The sequence below is a fragment of the Chiloscyllium punctatum genome, chromosome 3, assembly GCF_047496795.1.
Source record: "Chiloscyllium punctatum isolate Juve2018m chromosome 3, sChiPun1.3, whole genome shotgun sequence".
Lineage (NCBI taxonomy): Eukaryota > Metazoa > Chordata > Chondrichthyes > Orectolobiformes > Hemiscylliidae > Chiloscyllium > Chiloscyllium punctatum.
In genome coordinates this window covers 70,470,093-70,490,383 of record NC_092741.1, presented here as the reverse complement: position 1 = coordinate 70,490,383, position 20,291 = coordinate 70,470,093, and the positions used below count along the sequence as shown (strand labels likewise).

Genomic DNA, 20,291 nt, shown 5'->3' with positions numbered 1-20,291 from the left:
AGATGAGACGGTCAAGAAGGCACAATGTCTCTCCTTGCTCAGGCAGCTTAGGAATGACCCTCATGTGCATAAAGACCCTCACCAACTTTGATAGATGCGCCAAAGAAAGCATACTACCCACGTGCATGATAGCCTGGTACAATGAATGCTCTGCCCAGGACTATGAGAAACTACAGAAGGTTGTGTGCACAGCCCATACCATTACAGATGCCAACCTCCCACCCTTGGACTCCACTGACACTTCTTGTAGCCATGGAAAGGCTGCCAACATTGCTAAAGATTCTTCTCACCCCAGTAATGTTCTCTTCCAACCTCTTCCATCAGGTAGAAAACACAGAAGCTTGAAAACATGCACCAACAAGTTCAAAAACAGCTTCTCCCTTGCTGTTATTAGACTGTGGTATGGAACTCTCTAACTTTAAATAATGTCATTCTTGCTAATGTTGATTTTGCTTTGCGCACCTCCTGTTCAGCCATAGCCTTGTATGCCTTGATCTAAGCACCAGCTGATCTGTATATCCTTGTTTGCTATAATCTGCCTGTACTGCACACAAAACAAAGCTTTTCACTGTACCTAAGTACATGTGACAACAATAAGTCAAATCAAAGTTTGTCAGAAGTAACTGACCTCCCAACCCCCCAACCCCCCAAAGCCTGTCCACCATCTACAGAATTAGAACAAACCTTGCCCTGGTTCTGTATCGAGAAGTTAGCCAGGGTATTGCTGGAAAGATCACGGAGGTGGCCAATAAACAGTGTAAGTGCATATAATTCTTCCACTAACAACGAGGGCAGCTGGGCTTCTAGCTCATTGTATGGATGAACTTGTTCATCATTTAATCCTCTGGAAGATTCGAGATATCTACACAAGAAAGAAAATATGGTTTTTTAACAAATTACTTGGCCTAAGTTTAGTTTTGCAGTATCACTTAAATTCAGTGATAGGTTTTTAAATCTTCAATGTTTTCTATTTCCTACTCCTAACATCAAAACATCTCTCTGCAGCTGCAGTGCAGTTAGTACAAAATACGTCAGCTGCATCAACACTTCTACTACACCCATTTTCCCTTTCTGAAGGGGGCAGCACGGTGGTTCAGGAGTGGGACGGTGGCTCAGTGATTAGCACTGCTGCCTCACAACTCCAGGGACCCAGGTTCAGTCCCTTCCCTGGGTAACTGTCTGTGTGGAGTTTGTACATACTCCCCGTGTCTGCGTGGGTTTCCTCCACGTGCTCCAGTTTCCTCCCACAGTTCAAAGATGTACAGGTTAGGTGAATTGGTCATGCTAAATTGCCCATAGTCAGGGGTGAATATGGGGAATAGGTCAGGGGAGGTTACTCTTCAGAGGGTCTGTATGGACTTGTTGGGTCGAAGGACCTGTTTCCACACTGTAGGGAATCTAATAATTATATTACCTCTCAGAGTCAAACTGACTCTATCTGCCCTCTTCAAAAAAAATGCAAAAGATTCCATGTGCTTCTTTTGAAGAAGGGCAGGGCAGATATCTTGGCTGCCCAAGCAAACATTGCTGTGTGGCAACTGGCTATCATGTTACCTTCATTCCAAAAGGAATTTCAATGGTCAGGAAAGATGCGGTACAAATGTATGATATCCTTTCTTGCACTACCACCAACCCCCACATCAGAAATACTGCAGCCATGGAAAGTGTATTGTATAAGTAATATTCGACCAAGGTGCAGAGGATGCAGAACAATAACTGTAGAAATATTACTGCATTGAACAGTAAAATTAAGCAGAGTTTTAATTTGAATTATGAAAATTTTGAGAGGGTAAATAGTGAAATAATATTTCCATTCGGTTATGAATCGTAACAAGAAGACTTAATTATAGAGTAGCATTAGAAGCACTGAATGGGATACTGGGAAGGCTTTTTAGCATATGGATTGCGTTATCGTGACCTGATAATGGTCACGATATCGTAACTTGATAATGAGGACAGTATTAAATAAGTGCAAAGATATTAAAGGTACAGGGAAGTGTAATTAGTTTCAGCAGGGAGTCAGAGACCTTGGACAAATTAAAAGACCTGCTGCTGTTGCCAATTCCGAAGATTTTGAGAGAGATGATGGCATAATGGGAATCACACTCAGATTCGCAAGAGCCAGGTTAATCATAACAGACTCAACAGTGTGGAAGCAGGCCATTTGGCCCATCCATTACACACTTGACCTACCAAAGAGCATCCCACCCAGACCCACCACCCTACCCTTCCCTGCATCTCCCACAGTTAAGGCTCGAGGAACATGGGTTCAAATTTCACCATGACAGCTAGTACAATTTAAAATCAATTCATTAAATTGGAATATCAAGCTAGTCTCTTGTAATGAAGAGTCATCTGGTTCACTCATGTCCTTCAGGGAAGGAAATCTGCTCTTCTAACCTGGTCTGGCCTACATGCGCCTCCAGACCCACAGTGACATGTTTGACTCTTAACTGCCCATTGAAGTGGCCAAGAAGCCACTTAGTTCCTGAAGGAAAGTAACGGTAAGCCCTGCAAATAGCACATACTTATCTGACTTAGTTCTTTCAAAGTGGAAGCTTCAGCATGTGCAATACCCAAGTACTACTGAGATTTTTAAACTGTTTTATTCCTCATTAGAAAGGCAACTAAGGACAGGCAACAAGTGCTGGCCTCGTCAGTAACATTAACATTCCATGAAAGAATTACAAAAAAAGATTTTCAAATAGACCAGCTGAATCATTTAAGCTGTAATCCTTTCACAAGCAATACATGGTTTTCAATGGAGTTTGGTGACTCTTCAGTAAAACCTCTGAAATATTCTTAAGTAATGGTGAATGGAGATTGATAAGATTACCTGAAAATAAATACTTTGATGTACTGGAGGAAGTTAACACACTGCTGTCTGATTTCATCTGCTTCAACATACAAGCTATTAGCAAGTCCTGCATAGCATTTAAACATAAAACATCAAAGTGAACAAGCATTTCATCAAACTGCATACAATTTCAAACATTCCTGTGATAAGTGACTTGATTGATATATTGGCCCAGACTCTCTTGTCAAAACACCAGTGAGAATCACAGTACACACCAATATTATGAGTAAATGATACACCAATTTCAGGTGCCTGGCTCACCGCTAAAATGTATTGAACGGCATGCAATTGTAGCATAAGCAATGTAGATATGAAATAAATGAAAATTAAATGCTGTCAATGCCAATTTAGGAAAGTTTTTAAATGGTGTAACGGTGTAAATTACCTGCCAATCCACTTCTCAGACAAAGATGTGGCATCTTACTTCATCAGATTTTAATTGTTGCAAACTTTAAATTTTCAAAGTTAAAACAAAAACATTTGTGGTTACTGTTCCTTAGTCTATTTCTCTTCCAACTGTTTATTTCTTATTTCTCTTGATTTGGTACTGAACTCACCCACTCCAATTGTAATGTTTTCTCAGTTGTACCACCGTAAATTCACAAGCTTTTAATCCCTTCCTAAGGAAAGACACACTTGTTTGTCCTTTCACAGAGATGCCAGGAGTGTGGGGCTGAATTTCTAATTGTCAGGGGTGCTGGCTTGCTATTAAAGTTGTACTGCTGGATGAGTTATCAGTCTTCTGACTTCGCTAGAACATGCAGCAATTTTCAAAACAACAACAGGGGGCAGGTGGGTTCAGGAGATGACAATACATTTACCCCCAATGAACTGCCTGGTAAATTTCTTGGCAAGCTTGCTACTAGCTGTGTACACCTGGCGGGAGTCAGCCAATACATAATGTTGCTGTTGGTTAAATGCCTTGAAAAGAAAGGGAAATTCTAACTGAGGTTGGCATAAAGATTCTATTGATTGAGCACAGCCGATCAAGAATATGACGAACCACTTGAACACTTGCCCATGCAGTGAGGCTGCTGGCCCTCTGCTCTCCTACTTGCTCCATTGGGCAAAACAATTGGAGACTTGGCCCTGGATGTCATCTGTCTTTGTGGTTCATACTTCAATACCAGTTTCTATCTCTTGGCAGCTCTGGCACCACTAATTGTGCGCAGAGCTGCTTCCATCCATGAGTGATGGGGTACAGGCATGGTGTTGGGACTCAGAAATGATCCGAACACCAGATAATAAACCAACCCCTAGTGTCTCTCAATGCAGTGTTATAACTTTGCACTTTTAGCAAATTTCCAAGCAAAAGAATACAGAAACCAAAACATGCAATCTAACTAATGGTTAAATGATTTTGGTTGGCTTGCTGCAAAGGACTACAGCCCAATAATTTTATCTAAATTATAATTAGAAGTTAGGAAGAGGAGAAATTTATCCTCATTTATAATTTGGAACAAAATAAATGAGCGTGTTTGGGGTTGGGAGCGGGGGGTAACCAGACCTCACCTTGCCCATTTGAGTTACCAGGAAATATACCCACTGCCAATATGGAAACAAGTGACTTCCACATTTTCAAGGATCCACTTGAATCAGACACTGGGCCCCTCAATTATACTTACTAGGGTCCTGCAGCCATTTCTTTTGAAGTTTTGCTTTAATCACTTGCTTTTGAGGGAACCTGTAGGCTGACTTAGTATCTGAATCAACAAACCTTCCTGAAGCCCTGAGCTACACCTGGGCTACCCAAAGACATCTGCAGCTGATCAGATCTGCAGGTGGGGCCCCAGGGGCAGTTTCCCACAGGCTTCATCCCAATATAAGAGGACAGGCACTACTTTGAAAACGTTCATGCTGCACTGTGTTCTGTCCGCCTCCAATTTCTCAGGCTTAATTTCCTGACACAACGAGGTCTCCCTTGGAGTTTGAGAATAACTACAGGGAGAATAGCTGGACAGCTTCACTTGACAATCAACCATCTATCTAATCATTTTCATTTAATTTTGTGGGTTGTATTCTGCTGTTTGCAGCTCTATAATCTAACAAGGCTAACAAAACTAAACTGCTCCTTCGGGTAAAACAGCAACTACAGACCAATACAGCATCTGGCTTCAGAAGAGAATAGCTCGAAACTTCCAGATTTACAGTCAGAACTTAAAGGAAAAGAGTAGTATTGGGAGAAATACCTTCAAAGCAAACTGTTTCCCCCATTTATTTTTGCCACTGCTTCCCATTTGAAGCTGTTAAGACAAATTCGTTTCACTTTGAACACTTATGGCCAGCAGAAAAATTATACTTTCTTCCAAGTGCTGCAAGGTAATTTGAACTGAGTTGGAACCCAAAGAGATAGTGCCTACAGTGCTGAACTAGTCCTTGCCACTTTTTTTCCTTCCCTAATGCAGTAAGTGATTAAGATTCAGGGTGACATCGCAAATGAAAGATTAGCAATTGTGGCTGTACAGATTTGTCAAGACAAAACAACTAGTCACAACATATCCCCTCAGATAAATTAGACTTAATTTCTATCAGACCAGGAAAATTCAGATATGTGGCAACTATTAAACAAAAATCAAGCTGCATGTCAGAGACAGGGTGTTATGCAATGAGTAAATCAATGATTAATAATAAGAGAGGCAATGTTAACATTCCAGAGGTAAACTAATATTAATCTGTTAGAAATCTGGCTCATTCTTTCCACTGGGATTTGTTTGTAATAAATTAATGTCACGCTTATAATACGCATTAATACAAGCTTTGTTGTTTCAATAATTGACTCAAACTAGTGAGATTGGTTACTAAACACAAAGAAGAGATCATTTAACTGGGCACTATGGAAAGTATTATTTTAACCAGCATGTTCCAGCAGTCACAAACAGAAAGGAACTCCATGCATTCAGTAGTATACTTGCCAAAATCACGTGAACTAGCCTGTGTTAAGCCTTCTAAACAGCTGATCTTTTGTCTGAAAAAGAACAAATTTAAATTAATTTAAATTAAGGCACCTTCATTTACACATTCAATAAATAATTTCTGATCATTATCCATCGGGCCAGGTACAAAGAAATTAACAGGCACAATTAGGATTACAAAAATATTGGTTTGATTAATTAGTTTTATGCATGAATTTTCAGGCATGGAACATAAGTTGAATATATAGCACAGCATTATATAACCATCTCCATGCACTCTACTTAACACAAAGAAATGACACTGTTCAGACCTCACAATTATAGTATTTTCTATGCTCATGGCCGTTCTTTTCTGAAAGACTCTGATTTGGGGCCAATCCCCATTCTGGGTAGGAAACACAAACTGCCAATGTTGTTGTCATCCTACTCCCAGCCATCAAACTAAAATGTTTTTTTTAAAGAGAAATACAAGGATCCAAAAAATTATCTATATTTTAACATTTAAAGTACATGCTGACACTTGATACTCCTGTTTGGACATGGCGGTCAATGAACAACATGTAGAAGGGTATAGTCAGAAGTCAGTCTGGATATTGCACTGGAACTACTTATTTTTTGAATCAAATTTCACGAACTGTTGCCATGGTTTTTTTTTGACTTTCTTCTCTTTGAAAAATGTAGTAAATTCATTTTTAAAATCGCCACTTGTGACAAGTCTTCATTGAGTTAATATCCTGCTATATTATGAAGGTTCTTTTAGCTTTCCCAGTCTGTTCTTTGAATGGTAACCTTGACATGCCCTTTGTTTATTCATCAATCAGCTAGAACAATCTTTCAACTTTAATCCTCTTAAAACCTTTTACGATTTCCATGACTTCCACTGTTCCAGTAAAATAGCATTACATTTTCAAACCTTCCTTTGTGACCATAATTCTCATTCCTTTGAGCGAATTGATGCTGCACTCATTCCACAGTGCCTTACATTCCATCAAAGGCCAGAGAATCAAGAAATAAGAGCAGAACACAACACATGAAATAGATGCAGGAGGATGCCATGGGATTGTAGAACCGGAGGAAACTAGAGATGGGATGGAGTAAACCATAGAGATTAGAAAAATCAAGAATTTTAAAATCAAGGTGTTGCTTAACCAAGGACCAAGATTGCATAGTATTCTCAGGAATTAAAATTTTCCCAAAGCAAAACAAAGGGTTTAAACTGTGTGCTTAATTCAATTCAACTCCGAATTTGGGGTAATTTCTTAACTTAGCATCCTTTAGTATTGTCATATTTCAAAATATACCGTTATGCGAACACAAGAAACCAAGGCTCAAAATGTATCTTTTGCATTCTGCAGAGAACCTAACTTCAGAACACAACTGGGCTACAATGATGGGGATTAGAAACTGAAAAGCATATTTGATCTCACATGCTTCAGAAATGAAAGTTACTTTGGCGTGACATTGAGTGATCACACCGATTCTGATCAAGGTGAGTTGGTTCATCTGAGCTCAGTGGAAGTTTGTTTCCATAGTTGTCTGGTGAGATTCCACTCCCTGAGTTTAACTTTAACAAAATGAAAGATTTTAAGAATCAGTGAAGCCAGCCGAAGCTTAAAAAGGCTGATATGGGCTTTAAGTTATGAAATAGCTGGTCAGTTTGCCCAAGAGAAGACAATTTGAAGGAGAATAAAGAATATATTCTACTTACCATTCAAGATAACTGGGTATATTATTACAAGTAGACCCTGGTTGAGGCTCCCCAATTCACTATGGCTCCAAATGGGAACATTCTGCCAGTGTCTTCAATTTATGGGCATGAATCCACGGAGTGCACAACATTTCTTATGTCACAACACTGCATTCAAGATTATTCCGAAATAACATTTTAGGATAATGCAAACAAATATCACTGGGAAAACTTAGCAGGTTTGGCAGTATCTGTGGAGGCAAAGCAGAGTTAGCGTTTTGGGTCCACTGACCCTTATTCAGAACTCAAAGCTCTGCTGAGTTTTCCCAGTGATTTCTATTTTTGTTTCTGATTTCCACCATCTGCAGTTTTTTGTGTTTCTATATGTAGGTTTGCTCGCTGAGCTGGAAGGTTTGTTTTCCGATGTTTTGTCACCATACTAGGTAACATCTTCAGTGAGCATCCGAATAAAGCACTGGTGGTGTAACCCACTTTCTATTTATATGTTTGAGTTTCCTAAGATTGTTTATGCCATTTCCTGTGGTGACATCATTTCCTATGGTGATGTCATGTTCTGTTCTTTTTCTCAGCAAGTGGTAAATAGGATCCAAGTAAAGGTGTTCTATTTGTATTTCTATTTTAGATTAGGACAACAGACATACAGAACTGAGTTCACGAGAAGATTTAAAGTCAACAAGCACTTATACCTCAGTAATCCAAAGAGAAGTTTAGGAGATTCAACTAGTGCCATTTCAGTCACCCACTGAAAACCAAAAATATCCACTGTATCAGCTTCATAGCCAGTGGGAGAAGGATCCAATCTTAACAGCAGTCTTGAAAATAGAAAAAAAGTTGGGTGTTAGATCGCATTGACACATCAAAACCTCATTCCTAATGTTCAGGAATTGCAGTTTGTAACTGGCAAGCAGATGGTTAGGTCATGGTAGTGATCTGTATCAAAATTCAGCAAAAATCTGACGATATAAGTTCATATTTTTGCCCAGTATGACCAATCTTTGAGAAAGTTAAATAAGCCTATGAAGACAACCATCAGCTTGAACCCCTGGGCAGTGACCTGTCAGAATGGATCACTTACCCATTGCAGAACTTGCCAGTTATTGTTAATTTCTCATGCATGGGATTTGCATACCACCAGCAAGGCCAACATTTGTTACCCATTCCTAATCACCTTTGAACTGAATGGCTTGTGAGGACGATTTCTGAGAGCATTTAACCACATTGCTGAGAGTCTGGAGTCAGACGTAAGCTAGTCTAGGTAAGGAATGGCAGATTTGCTTCCCTCAAGAAAATTAATTAAATAAATGGATTTTTATGACAATTGATGATAGTTTATTGTCATCATTACTGAGACCAACTTTAAACTCTAGACTTATTAATTGAATTTTAAATTCCACAAACTAGCATGACAGGATTTGAACTCATGTCCCTGGATCATTAGCCTCTGCATCAGGATCACTAAATAGATTTCAACATTGCTTGGGTTTTACATCAGACCCCACCAGATTACCACCCAGGGGATGAAAAAGATTTCATCATGACAAACTCTAACTGAACTGTCTCGTATTTTCTTTTCTAATCGAGGCTCTAGTCAAGAATAAGGATAACTGGGATCAAGTGAATACAAGAATAAGAGGTGTAGGGATATTCTTAAGAAGGAAATCAGGAGAGCTAAAAGGAGATATGAAATAACCTTGATCCAAAGAGATTCTACAAGTACATTAAGAGCAAAACAGCAACCAGGGAGAGAATAGGGCCCCTTAACGGTCAACAAGGACATCTATGTGCAGAACCATATGAGATGGAAGGGATACTAAATGAATATTTTGTTTCATCTTTTACTGTGGAGAAAAACACAAAAGCTAGGGAATGCAGGGAAACTGATCTCTTGAAAACAGTCAACATTAGGGAAAAGGAAGTGCTAGAGGTCTTAAAAATAAACATAAAGGTGGATAAATCTCCGTGACCCGATCAAGTGTATCCCAGCAGGTTGCAGGAATTTAGGAAAGAAATTGTGGGGCCCCGAGCAGAGATATCTGTATCATCTATAGCCACAGGTGAGGTGCTGGAGGACTGGAAGGTGGCTGATACTGTGCCCTTATTTAAGAAAGGAGCAGCCTGGGAACTATAGACCAGTGAATCTGACACCAGTGGAAGGGAATTTGTTTGAAGGGGATTCTGAGAGTTAGGATTTACATGTATTCGGACAGGCAAGGACTGAAGAGGGATACTCAGCATGGTTTGTGCATGGTGAATCATGTCTCACAAACTTGATTGAGTCTTTTGAGGACATAATCAAAAAGATTGATGAGGGCAGAGCAATAGACATTGTTTAAATGGACTTTAATAAAGCCTATGACAAGTTTCAGCGTGGTAAACTGATTAGTAAAATTACATCGCATGGAATTCAGGAATACCAAATTGGCTTGATAGTAGGAGATAGAGGGTTGTGGTGGAGGGTTGTCTTTCAGACTGGAAACCTATGATCAGTGGTGTTCCTCAAGGATTGGTGCTGAGTCCACTGTTGCTTGTCATTTATACAAATAATTTGGATGAGAATTTAGGAGTAATGGTTAATAAGTTTGCAGATGAGACCAAAATTGGTGGTGTAGTCAACAGTGAAGGAAGTTAACTAAGATTACAAAGGGATCTTGATCAATTAGGCCAACGGGCTGAGGAGATGCGGGTGGAGTTTAACTTGGATAAATGCTAGGTATTGTACTTTGGTAAAGTGATCAAAGGCAGAACTTATACAGTTAATGGTAGGGCCCTGGGTCGTGATGTTGAACAGAGAGAGATCTAGTGGTTCAGGTGCATACTTCCTTCAATCTTGAGTCACAGGTAGGCACGCTAATTAAGGAGACATTTAGCATGCTTGCCTTCATTGCCCAGAGCACTGAGTATAGGAGTTGGAATGTTATGTTGAGGTTATACAGGATGTTGGTGAAGTCACTTTTGGAATACTGTGTACAGTTCTGGTCGTCCTGCTTTAGGAAGGACATTATTAAGTTGGAGAGGATTAAGAAAGGGTTTACTAGGATGTTGCTAGGACTACAGGGTTTAGAGTTATAAGGAAAGGCTGGGGCTTTTTCCGCTGGAACATAGGAGGTTAAGGAGTGATCTTATAAACATTAGTAAAATACTGAGGGGCATAGATAAGGGAAACTGCAAAAGTTTTTTCCCTAGGATGGGGGAGTTCAAAACTAGGGCCATATTTTTAAGGTGACAGTAAAAAAATTTAAAAGGGACCTGAGGGACAACTGTTTCACACAGAGATTGGTTCGCATGTGGACTAAACTGCCAGAGGAAATGGTAGATGCAAGTACAGTTATAACTTTTAAAAAACATTTGGACACGTCCACAAACAGGAAAGGTTTAGAGGGATATGGACCAACTGCAGGCAAATGGGACTAGTTTAGTTTGGGAAACTTGATCGGCATGGATGAGATGGACTGAAGGGTCTGTTTTTGTGCTGTGTGCTTCGATTAAATTAATCTCGTCTATAATGCAAATAGATTACTGCAGCAGAAAGTTAAACACTGGAACTCTTTTTGCAAATGTCAATGCTAAATTCTAAGTGTACTGACGAAATGAATTAATCGTTAATTTAAGAGCAAAACAAATTATTTATCAAATTCTGTTGAGGCATTTCATAAATCTTTCTAGTAATGCTAGACTTCAGATTTGATCGATATTGTGAAAAAGAACTTAGTAATTTCACTCATCACTAGTTTTCTTCTAAAGGTTATAGAGTCATAGAGCAACCCAGCATGGAAACAGGCCCTTCGGACCTAACTGGTCCATGCTGACCATGGTGACCACTCAGCTAGCTCCAATTGCCCACATCTGGTCCATATTTCCCTAAACTCTTCCCATCCATATACCTATCCAAATGTTTTTTAAATGTTGCTATTGTACCTACCTCAACTACTTTCTCTGGCAGGCTATTCCATATATGCACCACTTTCTGCATGAAGACGTTGCCCCTCAGGCCGTTCCTAAATCATTCCCCTCTCATTTTAAAGCTATGCCCTCTAGTTTTCAATGCCCCAGCCCTGGGAAAAATAAAATATACATTCATCCTATCTATGCACCTCATGATTTTATACATCTCAATAGTTTATGTATCTTTCTCCATCAAACAAATGGTTTCGTAGTATCTAGCCAATCAAATTGTTTCATGATTTTAAGCCCTTCAATTAGATTAACAGTCAACCTTCTAAATTAGAATACAGGTTTAATACCACCAGAATACTAGCTCGGTTTTGTAAACAGTCTTCATAATTGAACCTTTGATCTCAGATAATTTCAAAGAATTTATATTGCATATGCTCAATGATCTTGGCTGAAATGCATGCCTAACACTGCACCCCAGATAAGGTCTACATTATTTCTGCAAATTAAGCATCATTTCCTTACTTGTATATTAAGCCTTTTTGAGATAAATGTCAACAGTTCATTAGATTCTTCATTACTATTTGCAATAGTGCACTGTCTTTTCAGGAACACTGTAAAGAGACAAGTACGAGATCCTGTGGGCAAACTCCTATGGAATAAGTCAGCTGTCACAACAGAAAGTTAGATTACCCACGTTGAGTCTTTGAGCCTTTACCCAACAGAAAGTAACAGCTGCTATACTAGTTTCTGCATTACATACCGGTTAAGCGATCCACTGATCAGATAGCCATCAGCAGAAAAGGACTTTCCTCCATCTCGTTGAGCCAAGGTGCAGGAGAAAAAAGGTGGTCTGCAGCACTCCATATCCATCTCCATCCTTTCTATCACATACGGAGACACAGGGGGAGTAAGAGATCCCCCAAAGTTATCATCCATTTTCCTAGAAAACAAATAACCATTATGAACCCTTCTAATTAACACACTATCAGCTTTTTGCTAGAAAGCCATGGAATGGTCAATAATGTCACAAAACATAATAGTCCCAGTTAATTAACTGTATAGGGAGGGAATAATACAAAGGGCACCTATAAACAACATCTAATTCTCCAGCTGAGAGAATATACTCATGACATACTTTATAGTTGAAAAGAATTGAGAGAAAACATAATTGCAGACCAGTTTGTGTAATATTCATTAAAGGAAAAATGCTGCATTCTATTACAAAGAATGTAACAATAGCACACAGAAAGTATCAATAGGATGACGCAAAGTCAACATGGATTTATAAGAGTGTAACACAGAAACATAGAAAACAGAAGCAGGATTAGGCATTCCACTAATCACTGCCTTCAAATCAGAAAAAGACCTGTATAATTGTAGCAGGACATCCTTCCCTCTCTACTCAAATTCTCGCACTATGAAGGCCAACATACCATTTGCATTCCTCACCATCTGCTGAACCTGCATACTTACTTCAGAGACTGGTGTACAAGGACACCCACATCTCATTGTATCTCGTCCTTTACAAATTTATTACCATTTAGATTATCGGTCTTCCTGTTTTCACAACCAAAATGGATAGCCTCAAATTTATCCACTTTATACTTCATCTGCCATATATTCGCCCATTCACTCAACTTGTCTAAATCACACTGAAGAACTCATGCAACTTCCTCACAGCTCATCCTGCCACCATTATGTCAGTTGCAAACTTATATTTAGTGCTGACATCTATATCCCAAGCACTGGTCCCAGTACCACTCCACCAGTCACTGTCTACAACTCACAAAAAAGACCGATTGATTTCTATTCTTTGTTTCCTGTCTGCCAAATAGTTCTGTATCCAAATCAGTTCACTACTCCAAATCCCAAGTACTCTAATTTTATGTGGCAATTTCTTATGACAAATCTTATCAAAAGCCTTCTGAAAGACCAAGTAAATTCCAATAGATTTATCAAGCATAATTTCCCCTTCATGAATCCATGCTGACTGTTTTCCAAGTGCTCTGCTATTCAATGAACTCTAATATTTTCCCAACCACTGATGTCAGGCTAACTAGTTCAAATTGTAGAAACTGTTTCAGAGTCTATAAAATCTCAAAGATGGCCATCAATGGATCGACTATTTCTAGTGCCACATCCTTAAGTATTTTAGGATGCAAATTATTTGTCCTTGGGGATTTATTTGCCTTAAATTCCATGATTTTCCAAACTCTATTTCCCTACTAACACTGAATTCCTTCAGCTCCTCCCTCTCACTAGACCCTGTATTCCCAACATTTCTGGGACAGTATTTGTATTCTCCATTATGAAGTCAGAATCAATGTATAGTTAATTGGTCTGCCATCTCTGTTCGCTATTATAATTTCCTGTTTCTGACAGTAAGGGATCAACATTTGTCTCCACTAATCTTTTTTTTCCCCTCACATACCTGTAGAAGCTTATGTAAAACCAGTATGTACATTTTCTGCTAGTCTACCATCACTCCCTATTGTATCCTTCTTAATCAAACTCATTGTCTTCCTTTGCTGAAATCTAAATTGCTCCCAATGCTCAGATCCACTACCTTTTTTGTTCGACAATTTATACACCTCTTCCTTAGATCTAATATTATCCCTAATTTGCCTTAATAATGTCACCTTTCCCATTTTAGTTTTGCGCCAAACAGGAATGAGTGTTTGCAGTTCCTCCACATGTTCTTTAAATGATTGCCATTGCCTATCCACCATCAGCCCGCTAAATACATTCCCCAAATTTATTATAGCTAGCTCATGCCCCATACCACTGTAGTTTTCCTTCTTCAGATTTAGGACCCTGGACTCAGAATCAACTACTATGAAGAGATACTAGATAGGCTGGTGCTGTTTTTCTGGGAGCAGAGAAGGCTTAGGGGGAATCTTTTTGAGGTACACAAAGTTTTAAGTGGCATAGACAGGGTAGATGAAAACATACTTTTCCCCATCAGCAGAGACATTAGTAACGAGGCAGCATAGTTTTAAGTAAGGAGGCTGAAGGTTTAGAGCAGATTTGAGGACAATATTTTGCACCCAGAGGGTTGTAGGTACACAGAACTTGCTGCCTGAAAGTGTGGTAGAGACAAAAAAAACTGCAGCTGCTACAATCCAAGGTAGACAAGTGGGAAGCTGGAGGAACACAGCAAGCATCAGGAGGTGGAGAAGTCAATGTTTCCAGTGTAACCCTTCTTCAGAACTGCAGGCAAGGGGATGGGGATGGGGATGGGGATAGGTGAACACAGGTAGAGGGTACGACCTGGTTGGTCAATGGGAGGTATGAATCCGGTTGGTAGCTAGAAGGAAGAGTTGATCAGAGGAATAGAAGAGAAGGGGAGGGGCTGGGAAGGGAAGTTATTTGAAATTTGAGAACTCAATATTGAGTCCTCAGGGCTGTATGCTGTTGTCCCTCCAATTTGTGGTCTGATTCGTTGTGTCAATGGAGGAGACCAAGGATGGTCAGGTTGGAAAAGGAGTGGGAAGGGGAATGAAAATGGTAGCGTCAGGGAGGTCAGATCGGCCCCTGCGGGCCTGACTGAGATGCTCGGCAAAACATGAGTTTGCATTTCGTCTCCCCAGCGTAGAGAAGACCACATCGGGAGCACCTGATGCAGTAAACTACATTAGAGCAGAGGCAGGTGAACCTCTGCCTCACCTGGAAGGACTATTTGGGGCCCTGGATGGAGGTGAGGAAGATGGTGTGCCGGCAGATTTTGCATGATTTATGGTTGCAGGGGAAGATACCTGGGGATTCATGGGGGATATCGGGGAGACTGGTGGTAACCAAGGTCTGGCGAAGGGAATGGTCCTTGCAGAAGGCAGAGAGAGGTGGAGAGGGGAAGATGTTCTTGGTGGTGGGGTCTAGTTTGAGATGGCAGAAGCATTTGAGAATGATACGTTGGATGTGGAGATTGGTGGAGTTGTGGGTTTGGACAAGGGGAACCCTGTCTTTATTGTGTATTTAAGGGGGACGGGTTTAGAGCAGTGGAGTGGGGAATGGAGGTGGTGCAGAGGAGGTCTGTCTGGATGAGAGGGGAGAAAAGCACGTTGTTCACAATAGGTGGACATCTGGGATGCCTGGGAGTGGAATGTCTCCTTGTCCAAACAGATGCAGCACAGGCAGAGGAATTGGCAGGACGGGATGGAGTTCTTGCAGGATACTGGGTGGGAGGAGGTATAGTCCAGGTCGTTATGTGAGTCTGTGGACTTATAGTAACCATCCATCCGGAGACTGTCACCAGAGATGGAAACGGAGAGGTCAAGAAAGGGGAGGGAGGTGTCAGAAATGGAAAGAGTGGCTGAGGCAGAAACCTGCAAAACATTTAAGCACTATTTAAATGAGCCTTTGAAATACCCTAACAAACAAGGCTACAGACCATGTGCTGGGAAGTTGGATTAGAAAAGATGGATATTTGATTAATGGCACAATCTATAATAACTATCCCCAGTCTGTATGACCTGCTCCTGCCTATAAGGCTTAGCATCAGTCTATAATATCCAGCTGCAGTCTAAACAGGACTTATGCCTGTCAAGTCTCACCATCAGCCTGTAAAAAACAGCCCCAGTCCATATGACTTTGTCCTACCTACAAGTCTCAGTATCAGTCTATGACAACCAGCCTCTGTCCATAGTTACCATTTCTGACCTGCCCGTGCCTACAAGTCTCAGCCCCAGTCTGTATGATCTGCTCCTACCTACAATTCTCAGCCCCGGTCTGTATGATCTGCTCCTACCTACAAGTCTCAGCCCCAGTCTGTATGATCTGCTCCTACCTACAATTCTCAGCCCCGGTCTGTATGATCTGCTCCTATCTACAAGTCTCAGCCCCAGTCTGTATGATCTGCTCCTACCTATAAGTCTCAGCCCAGTCTATATGATCTGCTCCTACCTACAAGTCTCAGCCCCGGTCTATATGATCTGCTCCTACCGACAAGTCTCAGCCCCGATCTATATGATCTGCCCCACCTACAAGTCTCAGCCCCAGTCGATATGATGTCCACCTACCTACAAGTCTCAGCCCCAGTCTATATGATGTCTGCCTATCTACAAGTCTCAGCCCCAGTCTATATGATCTGCTCCTACCTACAAGTCTCAGCCCCAGTCTATATGATCTGGTCCTACCTACAAGTCTCAGGCCCAGTCTATATGATCTGCACCTACCGACAAGTCTCAGCCCCAGTCTGTATGATCTGCTCCTACCGACAAGTCTCAGCTCCAGTCTGATGTCCGCCTACCTACAAGTCTCAGCCCGAGTCTATATGATCTGCTCTACCTACAAGTCTCAGCCCCGGTCTATACGATCTGCTCCTACCTACAAGTCTCAGCCCCGGTCTGTACGATCTGCTCCTACCTACAATTCTCAGCCCCAGTCTATATGATGTCTGCCTACCTACAAGTCTCAGCCCCAGTCTATATGATCTGCTCTACCTACAAGTCTCAGCCCCAGTCTATATGATGTCTGCCTACCTACAAGTCTCAGCCCCAGTCTATATGATCTGCTCCTACCTACAAGTCTCAGCCCCAGTCTATATGATCTGGTCCTACCTACAAGTCTCAGGCCCAGTCTATATGATCTGCTCCTACCGACAAGTCTCAGCCCCGGTCTATATGATCTGGTCCTACCTACAAGTCTCAGGCCCAATCTATATGATCTGCTCCTACCGACAAGTCTCAGCCCCAGTCTGTATGATCTGCTCCTACCGACAAGTCTCAGCTCCAGTCTGATGTCCGCCTACCTACAAGTCTCAGCTCCAGTCTATATGATCTGCTCTACCTACAAGTCTCAGCCCCGGTCTATACGATCTGCTCCTACCTACAAGTCTCAGCCCCGGTCTGTACGATCTGCTCCTACCTACAAGTCTCAGCCACAGTCTATATGATGTCCACCCACCTACAAGTCTCAGCCCCAGTCTATATGATGTCCGCCTACCTACAATTCTCAGCCCCAGTCTATATGATCTGCTCCTACCTACAAGTCTCAGCACAGTCTATACGATCTGCTCCTACCTACAAGTCTCAGCCCCAGTCTATATGATCTGTTCCTACCTACAAGTCTCAGCCCCAGTCTATATGATCTGCTCCTACCTACAAGTCTCAGCCCCAGTCTATATGATCTGCTCCTACCTACAAGTCTCAGCCCCAGTCTATATGATCTGCTCCTACCTACAAGTCTCAGCCCCAGTCTATATGATCTGCTCCTACCTACAAGTCTCAGCCCCAGTCTATATGACTTGTACCTCTGTTTCTGGATTCTTTTTTCTGCTTGTTTCTTTTCCGGCTTCCCGCGTTTAGCGTGACGTTAACTGCGCGCGTGCACACCATCGCCGCTGGTGATTGGTCAGGACCTTTGGTCAGCGCCCTTGTGATTGGTCGAGCTTTTTATGAATCGTCAGAGGCGCCTCCGCCGCTCAGGGAGTGTCTGAAATGACCCAGTCAGTGTCCAGAGGAAAAAAAATCCTTGTCTGTCTTCCCAAAGACCAGGAAGGGTCCTGGGGTTTCAGATATGAATCGTGTGAAAGTTTAAGTGTTTAAATTGTTTCATGTCCGTGCACGGGGAAGGGAAGTTATTCATTGAGATCTTCCAACATTTACTCGTGTCCTTTTGTGACACGATCTCTAAACGGAGAAGGATCAAGAACATCAAACTCACTTCAGTCGCTTTTGATGCATGAAGTGCGATCTAATTATCATTTTTGAATAACTATATAACATGCATTTGTTACAAATACTGTAAGAAAGCATGCATACGACAATCTCAAATAATGTGTGCATCAATTTGCAAAACAAATTGTTCAGCATCAATCAGCTGAAATATAACCAGCAATCTTGCTGGATCTGTATCTGATCAACGCATATAAACAAAAGTCCAGATCTTGTTCCCTTTATAACTTTAAACTATTGATTCAATGATATCATGCACACTTTCTAATCGAATTATCATGTTTAAAATAAAGACTAAAACGTGTTTGGCTTCAAAATATTTTAAATACAATTGAGGTTATCATTGATTAATTCAATATTTCTGTCAATTTGTGAAACCAGACTGCTAAACTTTGACTGTGCACAATTTAATCACTTCTGTTCGCTGTGACGATGATGCTGAATAATGCAGTGCAGTCGTGCTGAATATGAAGACGGTGTTAACTGAATAATTTCCATAATTTATTTTTTAATCTCTTTAAACTGGAGAACAAAATGAATATATTTCATTTAAATAAAGTGTCTTCAGTTTGTGTAACTCCGCGTGAGAAGCTGCCCGTCACTGCTCCTCGCTGGGGTTCTTTCTGTGTGTGTTCTTGTCTAATTAAAAAAACAGTACATCACAGTTAAATAAAATTGCACCCAGGATAACCCATATTTCCATATGCAGATTTATCGGCACTGACAGCCCTCTCTCCCTCTCTCTTATTGTCTGCATTCCCCTCCTTATTAAAAAAAAGACTGAAACAGAGAGAGAAATCTGATGCAGCTTCCCTCCTGCAGAAAAGGAACCCTTCTCTCAAATGTCTACATTTTTGTCTCTCTCTCTCTCTCTCAAGATGTCCTGTCAGCCAGTAATTTGAGGAAATCAGCCGGGACTTTTTCAGATTCGCAATAGGCAACAACATTCAGTGTTTTCTTCGTTCTTGTCGCCGAAGGAAATGGCACAAATATTTGAAACTGAGGGAATGAGAGAGGGAAAGAGAGTTCTCCAGAGGGGGAATATATTTTTGTTTGTATTGGTAATATTTCATCTGACAGCTGGGAGCATTTGGTGGATATGCTGTTATGTGCGGTCAAGTGGACTCTGTCCCTGTCTCTGGGCTTTAGAGAAGATCCGCAGAAATAAATCTCAATATTATGTGGGACTGAGGTAAGAGGTACTGTATGACCAAATATATTTTAAGGCCTTATTTAGATTTGCAATGACTGATTTTTTTTGCAGTATATTTACGAAATGCCTTGGGAGAGGGTCGTTAGGTGATGGCTTTTGCTCACAACTACCTCAGAGAAAACAAACGTGTAATTTCTTCATGACTAACCAAATGTTTGTATTGTTTAAAGGAAAACATTACTGGGCATAATAGCATTTAATTTATTGTCATTGAGTGGTTCTATTTGTACATTATATGAGATAATCTCTGTTTCTTTACTTTGCAGTATAATTTGTAATATTATCATTAACTGATTAATTTTAGCACGCAAAGCAAATTATTTTGATAATCATTACTGACAAAAGTAAAAATTATTTTAAAATTGTAGGTAAGTATGTTAAAATAAAAATGATACCCACAAAGAAAATATAGAAACTGAGTGGACACGCAAAGAAATAAGACAATTATCTTTAATTTTTTCATGCATCCCAACATTGCTCTTTGTATCAACTGAGAAAAAAAAATTGCAGCACCCATTAGAATTTCTAATTTTACAACACAGCACTGACAAGTAAGCTCACTCGGTGAATTATTCACATCTTTAATTTGCTCACTTAATGACAGTGTTCTGTAATCAGAGTGCAGAGGCTGCCTTACATGCATTATGTATGATGTGTGATACTTAATGCAGGACATTATGGAGCTCTTAGTGATTCAGTAATTAGTTTTCCATAAGGCAGTACTTGGATGCTAAACTGCTGGAACACATATTTCAAACACGGTATATGGTGTAACTAATGAAATTGCATCTTCCTGGATAGTCCACTGAGACTTTCAGCCAGCTTGTGCTTTATCAAAAAGCATTATCGGCCTGTGGTTATTTCAACTAAAATCACAGGGACTTTGGGTATCTCACTATGCAATTTAATGCTGCTTTACTAAATAAATTATATGTATCTTGTGAATATGCATCGTCCTAAGGTTCCAACTAGATTGTCCACAGTTAATGTGATTCCAAGTAAATTTGTTCTCCTGCTGTTCTTAATCAATTTTGCA

The 20,291-nt window shown here is 40.6% G+C and overlaps 1 protein-coding gene across 1 annotated transcript in view; it reads right to left on the bottom strand.

The window, feature by feature from the left end:
* Positions 1–17,714, bottom strand: part of mms22l (MMS22-like, DNA repair protein) — a 165,263-nt gene extending 147,549 nt beyond the window's left edge. Inside the window, exons 1-6 of the mRNA XM_072554897.1 lie at positions 17,619–17,714; positions 12,132–12,311; positions 8,164–8,289; positions 5,770–5,822; positions 2,837–2,924; positions 685–862 (exon numbers count right to left, since the gene is read on the bottom strand). Of these exons, the coding sequence (XP_072410998.1) occupies positions 685–862; positions 2,837–2,924; positions 5,770–5,822; positions 8,164–8,289; positions 12,132–12,307 (621 nt within the window). The 5' untranslated portion in view covers positions 12,308–12,311; positions 17,619–17,714. The remainder of the gene's footprint in view (positions 1–684; positions 863–2,836; positions 2,925–5,769; positions 5,823–8,163; positions 8,290–12,131; positions 12,312–17,618) is intronic.
* Between the last annotated feature and the right edge of the window lie 2,577 nt (positions 17,715–20,291).